Raw genomic sequence first — 14,258 nt, 5'->3', positions numbered from 1 at the left:
AAGTAACAAAAAATAACAGAATTGGGCGAAATACAAAAAAGTTTTCAAATTAGTTTTTTCAATAAAAGCTACTTTTATTTATTTTTATTTATTTTATTAAAATCTGCCAGTGTGTCTCTGTTGAATTTTTGTTTTTCATTCAGTGGGTAGAAAATTCAGAAATTTTACTCCAGTAAGAGTAAAAATACTTCATACTAAAATTACTTAAGTCAAAGTAAAAAGTACAGCATAGTAAAAATACCCTTAAAAGTTCTATCTATCTATCTATCTATCTATCTATCTATCTATCTATCTATCTATCTATCTATCTATCTATCTATCTATCTATATATATCTATATGATATTAAGTGTGCCATGTTATTTTTATTATTTGAAAGTGCCATCAATTGAAAAACATTTTTTTGCATATATAGAAAGAACAAACATTTAAGCTAACACAAAAATTAAATTAAAAATAAAATACAAATTATTTGTATATGTATATAATGCATAATGGTAAATACACATAAATAACTTTTCATGTCTAGCCTAGGTAAAAGTATTGCTCTTTAAAAAAAATTAAAATATGAATACTATATGAATTGAGAAATACTTAATTCACACTGAATAAGTTAACAAGTTGGATATTTTTAAATTTCCCCAAGAGTTACCTTTCATTGGTGTAACAAAAATAATAAATAGTTTTTCCATTTAGTTTGGAAAACTAAACAGCATTTAGTTTGTATTATTTGTAGTTAAAGTATATTTATTAACATGCCAGCTTGGTGTTTTGGGGCCTCTTGATGGTTCAGCCGCTTAAACCGCTCTGAACAATATTATCGTTTCTCACGATAACTTCTGGGACAGTTTATCGTGCAGCAGCATTTGTTATCGTGACAGGCCCGCTGCTGAAGGCGCCCACCGCCTCCGAGCCTCACTGCGGCTGCTGGCGCGCTGACAATGACTTGAATGCTGATGATCGTGGAGATCAACAAAGGAGACAAGGCGAGAGGAGATGAAACGCTTCCTGAGCGCTGAGGAGAATGGAGAGGCGCTGACAGACTGCAGGGAGCTGTCACACAACCTCACCGCCTCCTCTTCCTCCTCCTCCTCCTCCTCAGCCCACAGACACGCGGCCCTGTCCTCGCTCCAGACCCGGGGACCAGGCGGCGGGTCGGAGCCGAGGAGATCCGCGCTGAAACGCAGCCGAGGCGGCCAGGAAGGACGAGCGGACCCGGAGGAGGCGGCGGCGGCGGATCATCCAGCGGCTCCGGGGTTCGTCGTTCAGCGGCGGCTGCAGCCTCAAGGACGCGGCGTCGGAGGAGCGGAAGGTGTGGAGATGATTTCAGCGGCCGGAAGGGACGCGGACGGGAACAATAACAGCAGCAGCATCTCTGAGCCTCCTGCGGGCAAAGTCAAGGAGGAGCGGAAGGGGAAGAACCTGATCCGGGGCTGGAAGAGGGACCGGGACGCCGCCGCTCCTCCCGCCCGGATCAGGAAGGAGAAGTCCGGCGACGATGGCGCGTCTCCTCCGCCTGCCGCCTTCCTGCCGGAGCATCACCTGGGACCCGGAACCGACTCCCGGATCCCCGCGGGAGACAGCAGCACCATCACCGGAGGCTCCGGGAAAACAGCGGCGGACTGTGGAGTAAAGAGCGGCGGAGGAGCTATTGTTGTCCGGCGGCTGCACGACGAGCCTCCGGCGGCCAAGAAACACAGAGGAGCCGAGAAGGTAGGCGTTTTATCACCCCGAGGCACAAAACAGGATTTATTTTAGCGATGCAATAAATAAATATAGTGAGGGATGCAGGTGTGAAGGCCACAAAGACACAAACGGAGCATCTTGATGTCCTTTTGTTGCTGCCCAGCTGCTGTCATTGTTCCCGGGCTGATCAGCACATATGTCTGATTTTCTCTTTCTTCTTCTTTTGGGGACATTTAGAAAAGGATGGATGCATGTTTTAACAAATCGTTTTCTCTGAATGCTTTGTTTGCTTTTTCCCATGTGGGAAAAATCCCCATGATGTCAAATTTATTCACATTTTATGTCATCAGCCCCCTTTTGTATCTTTCTTTTTAAATTTTTTTAATAAAAAGGCTGACAGGTTGTGCTTCTGAAATTATTTTTGGGAGCTTTAAATAAGTCATCCAGAGGGAGAAGATGGAGGAAGATGAAGGGAAGGGTGGAGGGGTGAGGTGAGGAAAAGAGAGATGTATGATGGAGAGCGAGGAATTTGATTTGACAGCAGAGGACGCAGGCTGGAAGAGTCTGGCAGACAAAGAGGGAGGATGTCCAGGAGGAGTTTGTGTCTGCAGGAGAGACGCTGCTTTGTTTACGTGTTGATCTGAAGGCTTTTCTAAAAATCATTTCCTGCCATGGAGACTCTGAGCTCCACTCAGCTGTTTGGTGTCGGTTCAGTTCATGGCTGGACTGCAGCAGCTTTACGTCATCAAACGCTGAAAACTCTGGGTTTAACTGAGCCAACCCGACCAGGATCCTGTTGGATCCTCACTGCTAATGAGCAGCTTCTCATTCTTATGGCTTTCAGCTCAGATTATAACAAATAATAAGATTTGCTGCTATAGCTATGCAGATGATACACTGCTCTTCATTACATTGTCACATATCAGTGCCTGGAGGAGCTGAAGTTACCTGTTGTTGGATCAACCTTCCAGACCTCTCAGGTGTTCTGGTTCTGGTTCTGGTCCAAGCAGCATTCACTTTCTAAGCTCCACAAATCTGGGACAAATGTCTGTAACTCTAGACTAACACACAGCTGGTTAGAGGTGATTGTGATACTATAGAGCATTGATCAATATATCAATCGATGATTGTAGCGATGGCACTTGACAAAATTACTGGTTTTCACAGTTGTTGACTAATTGATGTTTTTATGTTTTCAGTCATGTTGCTGAAATGTGATGTACAAATAAACATGATTGATTGATTGATTGATTGGTTGGTATCTCTGGACCAATCTAGAGTCGGCATGTAGCTTCAGTCATTGCAGCTGTAAACTGGAGATCAGGATGAACTTTGACTGAACCTTCAGAACAACATAAAGACAGTCACGAAGTCGGCCTTCTATCAGCTGAAGAACGTTTCCAGGATCAGAGGACGAATGTCTCAGCAGGATCTAGAGAAACTCATCCATGTGTTTATCTTTAGTCGTATCGATTCCTGCAGCAGCGTCTTCACAGGTCTGACTAACAAATCAATCCTCCAGCTGCAGCTGAGCCAGAACGCTGCTGCTGGCGTTCTGACTAAAACCAGGAAGATAGAACAAAACAGCCAGTTCTAAAGTCCCTCCACTGAGAGAAGAGACTTTGAAATACTGTTGTTAGTTTATAAATCACTATACATTAAAGATCTGCTGCTGTTGTATCAAAAACTGGAACATGGTCTGGATTACAACGTTTTATTATTTCACTTTATTTTGCTACTGCAGGGTAATATATATTGTGTTTTTGAAGTGCCTTGTTGCTGGAATGTGCTATGCTAATAAACTTGATTTGTTTTTGTGGAAAAGATGTTAATGTGTTTAGGAACGGTCATTAAGGACAGGAAACATCTGAGGAAACGACTGAATTAGGTTCAGATATGGCCAACTTCTTAAAAACCGCAGGAAAGTGAAGAACAATCGTCTTCAGGGAAGGAATGTGGTTGAGAAAAATCTGAAATATTAAATAATTTCCACACAATGTGAAGTGAAGTTAGTGGGTTGTGCTGTGTGAGAACCACTGATCAGTGAGGCGAACCAGAGGAAAACACTAGTATTGGTCTCTGCTGCTGTTCGTTTTAATCTTATTTATTAGAATTTATTTCTCTGCTTGTGTGACCCTGAAACAATTACTGTGAAAATAATTGAGCCTCTACTGGGTAGGAAATGACAAACTTTTGGTATTTTCAGTTTTTTAAAGGACATTTAAGTCTGAGCTAAAAGATATTTCTTGTCATAAAACCTCCAGGTGAACAACTGATCCATCAGGTTTGAGTAAACATGGTGTAATAAAAGACACCATGCAGTCAGTAATTGAGAAAACCATGAACGAACATGACATTTTGATGAGTGCGGCTATCAAAATCAATTAACATCAAATATGTTTAATTTATTATGGTTCAAAAAGTCAAGTCAACATTGAGTTAAATGAGGTATTTATCATTTTGACTCTAAACATAAGGCCTGTTGTAGTTTCTCTGGATAATGAAACGTTTTCTCTGGTTAATAAATGCAGCAACGTCTCCATCTTTGTTACGTTGATGTGGTGGATTGTTTGGGTCTCCTGTTAGCCGCAGCTGATTAAAAACAATAGCAACAGTTAGCAACCTTTACTTCCTGTTTATTAGAGGCCATGTGTAGCGTTAGCATCTGATGAAATCACGCTTTGTGTAGCCTGGTGGAGTCGCTCCAAACTAGAAGATGGAAACTCAGCTACTTTGCTTGTTTTTTTGTTTGTTTTTGCGACATTTTAACTCAAACACTCATTTTAAAGTATCGCCTTAGAAACGGTTCTAAATTCAAAGTAACTTCTTCAATCTTACAATTTAAAAAGTCACTTGACTTTGTTTTGGGTTTTTCAAATAATAATAATAATAATAATAATAAAAAAAAACAATCAATGTGCTAAAGGAGAGATGAAAATAAATTAGCCAAATAAACGATGAAGAGACGTACTGATCCGCGCTGAGAGGAATAAAATAATCCAGCTGCTGCTGAGGCTCCGGCTTTCATCTGCATGACAACAAGATGCTGGAGTTAGCTGGAGTTAGCTGGAGTTAGGTGGAGTTAGCTGGAGTTAGGTGGAGTTAGGTGGAGTTAGCTGGAGTTAGGTGGAGTTAGGTGGAGTTAGGTGGAGTTAGGTGGAGTTAGCTGGAGTTAGCTGGAGTTAGGTGGAGTTAGCTGGAGTTAGGTGGAGTTAGGTGGAGTTAGCTGGAGTTAGCTGGAGTTAGGTGGAGTTAGCTGGAGTTAGGTGGAGTTAGGTGGAGTTAGCTGGAGTTAGGTGGAGTTAGGTGGAGTTAGGTGGAGTTAGCTGGAGTTAGCTGGAGTTAGGTGGAGTTAGCTGGAGTTAGGTGGAGTTAGGTGGAGTTAGCTGGAGTTAGGTGGAGTTAGGTGGAGTTAGCTGGAGTTAGCTGGAGTTAGCTGGAGTTAGGTGGAGTTAGGTGGAGTTAGGTGGAGTTAGCTGGAGTTAGGTGGAGTTAGCTGGAGTTAGGTGGAGTTAGGTGGAGTTAGGTGGAGTTAGCTGGAGTTAGGTGGAGTTAGCTGGAGTTAGGTGGAGTTAGCTGTGAGCGGCTGCTTTGCCTCCCTGTCCGTCCGTCTGTCAGGCCGGTCCTGCAGGCTGCAGCGGGAAGGAGAGCCGGTCGCAGCGGACTTTAATAAAATCTGCTCAGCTGCTCCTCGACGCTCGCTAAAATGATTTTGGTTTTTCTTTCTGTGAAACTCGGCTGAGACGATCCGAGTTTGGATCTGTTTGGTGGCGTTGCTGTGATCTGAAAGTGATTTCCAAGCTAATCTGCAGGTAGCAAACATTTGACTGCTGAGTGTCTTCAACTGTAGGAAAAATAAACGCGATATAAGCAGAACCAGTCAGCTGAGTGAGTCCTCTACATGAATTATTCACATTTCTTCATTTCCATTCAGAATCGCTCTTTTCTCTCCTGCTTTTCTTCTCCTTGCTAACCTGTTAGCATGTTAGCATCTCGTTAAGATTGAAGATGGAGGACTTCAAACCCAACAAAGTAGTTCTTACCAACTAACCTGCTGAGGAAGCAAAAACCAAAACATTATTTTATTTAAAGTAAAGACTAAAGAGAATTTAAAAACCAAACCTGCCTACATGCTGAACTCAAAGCTACAGTAAATACAGAAAGTCTGAACGTTTGAAAAACCATTAAAAATACAAACTTTTTCACATAAATATGTTTTTACTTGTAAGTAGGCCTGTGACAATAAATTAAAATGAGCTGAATAATTTCCATTTGGTTTATTTATTGTTTTTCTCTTTCTACCAAAAATTGGTTGGTAAAAGTTTTCAGTTTGGTATTTTGGTCTCAATAATCATTTTTTGGAAGAAACATCATAATTCATTTTATTTGTCTCTTGTTTTTCTTGTTTTATTTATTTTGGATGTTTTCCAGTTCAAATGTTCACTAGAATTTAAAGTTTATTGTTCTTTAATATTGTGTTCTTGCATTATTATGCCATTACCAATACACAATATTATCGTTTATCCCAATAACTTCTGGTTTGAATTTATGAGCCAGCAAAATGTGTCATCATGCTTATATAAGTCCTTGTACTTTTCACTCCTTAGCAACAGCAACAGCTTTGATTTAATCTAACATTTAACATCATGGATGGATTTTCACTCAGGGAAATGAGTGAAAATCCTTCAAATGAGAGGAAAGTAAACGTATCTGGTCTTTATTCTGTTTTTGTTCTGACAATATTTACATTTCTCAACAGTAGCTTCATACCTTCTGGATTGTTTTGTAAATGTTGACGTCTTAAACATTATAAACCGTCTAGAAAAACACCAGAAAACTTTTGAATGATGCATTCTGCTTAGTAACACCCTGATTATCATTCATGTTTTAGAAAGTCTGATTATTATATGAAAACAAAAGCATGAGATGGAAGTTAAACACCTTTAGGTGATAATAAACCTAAAACAGGAATAAAATATGTAAATTCCTCCAGCTTCTAGAGTAAACCCGCCGTTATTTTCACTTCTTGTTTGCCTGGTTGATGTTTTCATTCATCAGACGTTGCCTGGGCTTCACCTGAGGCTCATAATCTGCAACTTTCATTTTCATCCTCAGACTGTTATCTAACAGGAAGCCAGATGTCTTTTCCAAATGCGCGTCTGATTTTCTGCAGCTGCGAAACGCCTGGATGTAGATTCCAGACCGTCGGAGATCTGACTCATCCCTCTCGCTTGGAGAGATTTCACAAGCTGGGAGAGTTGATTTAAAACGGGGACAAAGCCTGATGTCACCGCGTCAAAGCAGATAAATCTGATTCGACGCTTCTTTTGTTATATTTCAGCACCAGAAAAGATGAAAAGCAGAGATATCGTCCAAATTTCTGTAAAAATAACCACATCTGGTGGTGGAATATGAACCTCCTGTCAGCTCAGATGGAGGAGGAATCAGGAATAAATTGGCGCCACTAAGAAAAACAGGAGAAATGTCAGCATGTTGAATTTAGCAGGATGATAAAAGCTGATAGGAAAAGAGAGAAATGTGAAAATAAAACAACTGGAGGAGGAGTATCTTTAGTTCCTATTTACGAGATTTTCTAAAGTTTCATGTTATGTATTTAGTGCTTTCTTGCATCCAGATTATTTTATTGTTTATTTTTAAATTATTTTTTAGTTCCTTTTCCTTCTTCCTTCATTCCTGTTGACTGAGTCTCAGTTTTCTTATTTCTCCTGAATTAACAGGCTGATTTTTTGTAAACTAAGGTGCACATTTTGGAAAACGTGTTGCAGAGACGACCAGATTGCTAATCCCAAATTAGCTGCTTTACAGTTTTTGATTGTTTTATTTAAGATCTCTGCAAAATCCAACATTTCTTTTATCTACAGGAATTACAGCACATATAGTGGCACAAACATTTGTTCTTGTTTTCCTCAAACGGTGGAGCGATTCACAATCTGGTAGCAAATCACAAACAGTTTCATCACTTTGGATTCTCACATTCTGTTGATTTTCTAACATTAAGAGATTCAGCTGCTGAATCAAAACCCATGAATGTGAGCAGAGTTAGCATTTGTCTGGGTGGGTGGAAACAGGATGAGCCGTGCGAACGAAACAAAACAATGTTCTTCTAAACAACTTTCCTGGAACTTACAGTTCGCTTTCTTTACCGAATACTTTACAGAGCATGCAGAAGCTTAACTGGTACTTTCCCCAAAGTTACAGGTTCTTTTCCACCAGTTTACTGGTTAATTTCCAGAACTAATTCAAAATTTGTTTCTTAAATGTTCGTAGTAAATTCCAGAATAACAGCTCACTTTCCCTCAACTTACACATCATTTCTTATACGTTACTTTTCCTGAAATTACAGCGTAACTTTTTGGAAGGTGTAAATTTTGGAAGATATGTTGCAAGAAATATCAAGACTGCTAATAAAAATGTAGCTTCTTTACAGTTCTTCATGGTTTTATCTTAAAATCTCTGCACAACGAATTCAGATCCTTTTCTTGAGTTTTCTGGATAAATTCCTGATTTCTTTCCCTTTCATTTCCTCTCAAATTACAAATTGTTGTGCTTGAACTCACTGGGAAACGTTTTGCAACGTATGCTGTAAACTGTGGAAGATATTTTTTGAGTAAACTGTAAGTTTTATTGTTTCTTAAAAAACAATAATAAATTCCAGCTTGTAATTAGCGAATGTTCCTGACATTTTAAAATAATCTTTCTAGTGTAGATTTTGAAATAACTCTGTGTTTATTTCACCTTTTTTGAGTTTAGTTGTGATAGTAACTAACCTTTGAGCGAGGTTTTGTGTTTTAAAGCTTTCCAAAAAGTACTTTAAATTCATCTAGAAGTGTTCAAATTCTTTCATTTCTGCACATAATCGAGATAATTATTCATTTTCAGTTGTTTGTTTGTGTGAGTATAAAAAACCCCGATGTTTGTTGTATAAAAATAATCTGAGAGCAGCAGAAAGGGCCGGCTGCGCTGAAGGCTGTTTATTCCTGAGAGTTCCTGATCCTGGTTAATATTTATACTCCTGATTCCTCGGCGTTAATTGTTCTTTCTGTCCGACTGCAAGGCGTTTTTCTGTGGCTGTGATTGACGGGAAGTTATTGGTTTCAAAAAATGGAAATCAGGCCGGCAGAGAGCAGCAGGAGGCTCCCTGGTGGATTTCAGAGAAAAGCCGAAGCTTCAGATGTTTTTCAAAATGAGCGAATGACCTTGAAAGAATGTATTTTCTCCTTTCCTTTGAATAAGTCTTTTCACCTCTCCTGTGAATATAATTTAGCTCTTCAGGTTTAACACTAGCAGATTTAACAGGGGATGCTCAGGAACTGAGATTTTATTTTTAAAAACAATCACTTGTATTTTGGTGAAGACATCGATCTCTCCGCCGTTTTCTGATGTAGGTTGTTTTTCTTTTAATGGGAGGAAACGCCTGAAAAACAGGAATTTAACAAGATCCGTCGAGCTGGACGAGACTTTGATGAACGGCCGAGCTTTTCCAGAGCTTACAATAAACTCAGGCTAACTGGCAATCCTCTAACAGGTCAAAAGGTTATAGCTGTTTTTATAGAGTGGAATATTTTTACCACTTACTACACAGAAAGAGATTCGGCTCATTTTTTAAAGTAAATAAATTTTAATTTTACGGAAACATTTAACTGCCAGAGCTTGGAAATAAGAAAACTTTATCGTTATAAGAAGATGAAAAGCTTGTTCTAATGAGATTCATATCTAATTAAAACTAGAAATTGTAAGTAAGAAATGTTGTAACAGTAAAACAGAAACTCTTCCTGTCAGATTTGACGTTATCTAACCGTAACGTTTCCATACCATGACCTCCAAACAGCATCAGCTTCTGACTGGTGATCTCCTTCAGAAACCCTCAGACAATAATACAAAATACATAAAGAAATGTTGACTTTTAAAAAATCTTACTTTTATTCACTATTCTATAATTATTACGTTCCTTTAGCAGAAACAGCGCTTCATACTTTTTGATTTTTTTTGGCAAGTAGTTCTGTGGTGGAATATCTTTATGAGCGAATATATTTTGACTTTATTAATCTGATGTTTGTCATAATATATTACCAGATAAAATGTTGCACCACAATCTCATCTTTTCTAAATGTTTATTTTTAGTTTTTTGCAGTAAAATCCTCCACAGCAGGACTAATGAACAGTTCCTTTGGGCTTTGTCTTGTCAGAAACTTTTGAAAACTTGATCGATTTGACAGGATTTAATTAAGAAAACAAATAGCGACTAGTGCAGTTATGCTAGCTTGACTTTGACGACCTTAACTTGTAGATGTGCTGCAGAATGCGATGCGTTTTTGGTTCAGTTACAAAAACAAAAAAGTGACTTTAACACAACTCTGACAGATCATCAGCAGAGCAGATGCTTAAATTAGCTAATAAGCCACGACCTCTGCTAATAGCAGCAGTATCTAATCAACCGCTGCAGTGTTAGCTTAGCAAGTAGCCGTGGTAGCTAATCCACCACAGCCATCACTTATCAATAATCACAAACTAAACATTAAGCCTAAAAACATAAAACTGTAACAGACTGAATGTTTGTTTTTTAGTGTTGAATCTGTAAACATGAAGTAGCGCTGTCGACGGTTGTTATGGCAACAAGTCTGTGTGTAGCATAACTGACAGAGAGAGTGAAAAAATGCACTATTTCTGGATTATTGTTCACTTTGCTGTGGTGAACTAGACTGAATGAATAAAACCTTCATCTCCAGGTTTCATTTATTTAACGGTTCTACTGAGAATCGTGTTTTTCCCTCCATCGTTGTGCCAATTCAGGAAGTTTCTGGATGTAAACAGTAACTTGTAAGGGGCTTCTACAAAACAAAACCCCACAATATATGGAACATTTCTTCATTGACTTTAATGAGCTGTTATCTATTACGCATTGATTATGGCTGTTTAATAATTGTGGGACATTTCAACATCCATGTTGACAAACTCAAAGACAGAAACACAAAAAAGCTGTGATGTTCTTGATCATTTTGGTCTAATTTAGACAAATTTAGACTGTGTGGTGAACAAGCAACACACACCCAAACACACACACACACACACACCCAAACACACACACACACACGACATGATTATCAGTAAGGGTGTGAATGTTTCCCATATCTCTGCTGCAGATTTTGCCCTTTTTGATGGTTTCTCTGTTATCCTTGAACTTTAGCAAAACAGCTACTACAAAACGTTTGTTCACAGCAGAAACTTTTCATATCTCGTTATAACGAAAAGGTTTCTTGTTGCCGATCAACGCTAGCCACACTCGAATATCTGGGATTATTCCAACTCCTGACTCGCCACTAGGGGGCGTACAGCTTTCCTATTGCAACGTTGTAACCAATAGGAAAATTCGACTGTAATACCACTGTTCAACCCAAAGAGGGCAGCACTGAGCCAGCATTCAGCTTCTAAGCACCACAAATCTGGAACAAACTTCCAGGAAACTTCAAAACAGCCGAAACACTGAGATTCTTTACCTACAACGTTTAAAGTTGCTTTTGAAACATCATGAATTTATCATTGACCAACGTGTTTCATGTGAAATGGTGATTTTGATGTTGGTCAACGAAAAAATGTAATTACTGCATGATATTTTTATAACTGAAAATAAGATATGAAAGCTTATTTTTGGTCAATATTTCCTTAATATTGATGAATTAGTACTTGATTCATTGACAGATTATTTCACTTATAACAAGACATTTCTCTCATAAGTGAAAAGATATGCCAATGGAACTAGTATTTGCATCAATATTAATGCTTAAAATAAGCTTTGATATTTTGCTGAAAAGTTTCTTATGACTTAGTTTTGTCTCATTTTAAGTGTAAAATGCTTTTACAATAAACTAGACCAGAAATACTTGGTAAGACTTTTTTTGTTTTTGCAGTGAGTTTATCAGAAAATAGAAGTTGATTTTTGGATTAGTTACACTCTAAAAAGGCCACATTTACCTGGAAATAGCAGAAAAAATTAGCAAATTGCCTGTAAGTATTATCTTTGAGTGTGAAAAATATTTAAAAAACAAACCACTAATTGCTTTGAGCATAAATGCTAAAATGTTCCAGCTTGTCTGTAATTCTCCAGTCAGATATAAAATGCTCCGCAGGTTTTCTCCATTATCGCATCAGATTAAATCGTTTCAGACAAACTCCACCGCAGCCAGATTGACTAATCAGCTTGACTCTTTCATGATTTTCCGTTTGACCTCGTTCCTCGGCAGCGTTCATGAAAGACGGGATGGAAAACAAGCAGAGGAGCAAATGGCGACGTGGCTTCAGAGTGTTTTCAGAGCAGCAGCTGAGAGTCCATTAGCTGTTAGCGTGAAAAGGCTCCATACGCCCACACACTCATTCACCAGACTCTCCGCTGCTACGCATCCACTCCCACCTGAAAACACACAATCTCCTCACACATCCAGTTCCTCTAACTGTGACCAACCGCCATGTTGGTTAACCAACCTGCAGAGTTTAAAATAAAGCCTCAGTTACGACCTGAAGCTGCTGCATCAGCTGCTTCCAGAGCTTCTTCATTCCTGTTAGCATCTTTTCAGCAATTTCTGGCTTCCAGAGAAGGAATCCTTCACACAAAATGGAGATTATTTCCAAATAATATATTTTTAATAATCTACAGTACTAATCTGAATTTATATGGACTATAAACCTTTTATTTGGAAGGATGCAGTTTGTAAAGTTACACAGTAAAAAATTAACAGGAATAATGTGGTTTATTTAGCCTATCATAGAGGAAAATATGTCATATTTTCACCATGTCATTTCTCCATTTATAAATGTCGAGTTCAAAACTAAATATTTAATTTGAAAGTTAAATATTTAGCTTGTAAACTAAATACTCCATGTGTTATAGCTTATAGTTACTAACTATTAGTAATATTGAGTGTTAATTAACATATATACAGTATAGATATCATGCTAGATTTTTGGGGAACCTTGGTGGTGCACTGGAGGCCCTTAGCAGCCGCTTAACTCGCATTGCCTTGGGCCGGCTCGGCTTTTATGGGATAATTGCTCCCAGTCGTTCGCCGATGTGTGAAGAACATTTATTGTTGTTATTCTGGAAACAGCGGCTCCTCAGCCTGTCCGGTTGAGATTTACTCCCAGTAAACCTGATTAAAGCACCGACAGCTTGTGACGCCTGTCGGCTCGGATGTTTGGTCTTTATGGAAACGCGGCGCTTTACCGCACACACAGCCGCTTTACCGCACACACAGCCGCTTTACCGCACACACCGCCGCTTTACCGCACATACAGCCGCTTTACCGCACACACAGCCGCTTTACCGCACACACAGCCGCTTTACCGCACACACCGCCGCTTTACCGCACACACAGCCGCTTTACCGCACACACAACCGCTTTACCGCACACACAGCCGCTTTACCGCACACACCGCCGCTTTACCGCACACACAGCCGCTTTACCGCACACACAGCCGCTTTACCGCACACACAGCCGCTTTACCGCACATACAGCCGCTTTACCGCACACACCGCCGCTTTACCGCACATACAGCCGCTTTACCGCACACACAGCCGCTTTACCGCACATACAGCCGCTTTACCGCACACACCGCCGCTTTACCGCACATACAGCCGCTTTACCGCACACACCGCCGCTTTAATTGTTTCTAAGGGCTGATTGTGGAGCGGCAGCCTGCAGACATCATGATCAGGGCGACGAGGAACGTCCGATGTTTTTTCCTTCGGTTTGGTGTAAATGCCATTAGAGCCTGTCATTCAATTTCAATTCAAAGGTGTGTGCGTGTGTGTGTGCGCGCGCGCGTCTGCGTGATGCCGGGAAACTAAAAACATGAGATCAGAGATGAAGGAGGCTGCCGTGGAAAAACCCTGGAGGAGAAAAAAGTCATCTATTCATTCAAAACACACACACACACACACACACACACACACACACACTTCCTCTTTCTGAAGCCCGACAAGACAGACAGGGATGATTTCTGTCTGGTAAAAAGAACAGGAGTGTGGCTGCTCACTCAGGGGTTTAATGGGAGGGGAGGAGGAAGAGGATGAGGAAGAGGATGGGCACAAAGAGGGGAAAGAGGGACGAAGAGGAAATGATACATGAAGGGCAAGAAAAAGAAAACGGTAATGATGAAGTAAAGAGAAACAGACCGGAACGTATAATGACAAGACAAAAACAGACATTTAGGAAGCATTCACACCGTTAATCTGGTTTAATCTCAAGTCCGTTTGTTTAGAAAGTTCGGTTCGTTTTGGAGGTGAGAATGATTAACTGAAGCCAAACGGCAAACTCTGGTCTGCCTACAAACTTATGCTTCGTTTCTGTTGAAGTGAAATCTGGTGAACGGCAGCAGACCGGAGACCGCTTCTGTTTTCACACATGACAGCCCAGAAGATTCAATTCAATTAGGGACAAAACTGCAACATCTGTTCCACCTCCAGCTGCTGTGGTTCTTTCTCTGCTCTGAGTCAAACCAACCAAACCCTTTGAGCAACCTATTCCCTCCTCGCCTGTGGGGGCGCTGCACCAAGAACAC

The 14,258-nt window shown here is 40.0% G+C and overlaps 1 protein-coding gene across 3 annotated transcripts in view; it reads left to right on the top strand.

Moving 5' to 3' along the window:
• Positions 1 to 539: 539 nt before the first annotated feature.
• The window catches only part of znf608 (zinc finger protein 608), a 40,497-nt gene continuing 26,778 nt past the window's right edge, over positions 540 to 14,258 (top strand). For 2 of the 3 annotated variants that reach the window (XM_028034123.1, XM_028034122.1), the window contains exon 1: positions 540 to 1,712. In XM_028034123.1, coding sequence (XP_027889924.1) covers positions 996 to 1,712 — 717 coding nt within the window. In that variant the 5' untranslated portion in view covers positions 540 to 995. The remainder of the gene's footprint in view (positions 1,713 to 14,258) is intronic. The other variant, XM_028034120.1, reaches the window with a different exon arrangement.

This window comes from Xiphophorus couchianus, chromosome 12 (genome assembly GCF_001444195.1).
Source record: "Xiphophorus couchianus chromosome 12, X_couchianus-1.0, whole genome shotgun sequence".
Lineage (NCBI taxonomy): Eukaryota > Metazoa > Chordata > Actinopteri > Cyprinodontiformes > Poeciliidae > Xiphophorus > Xiphophorus couchianus.
The sequence above is the reverse complement of the archived record's forward strand: the minus strand, read 5'-3'. Positions and strand labels throughout refer to the sequence as shown.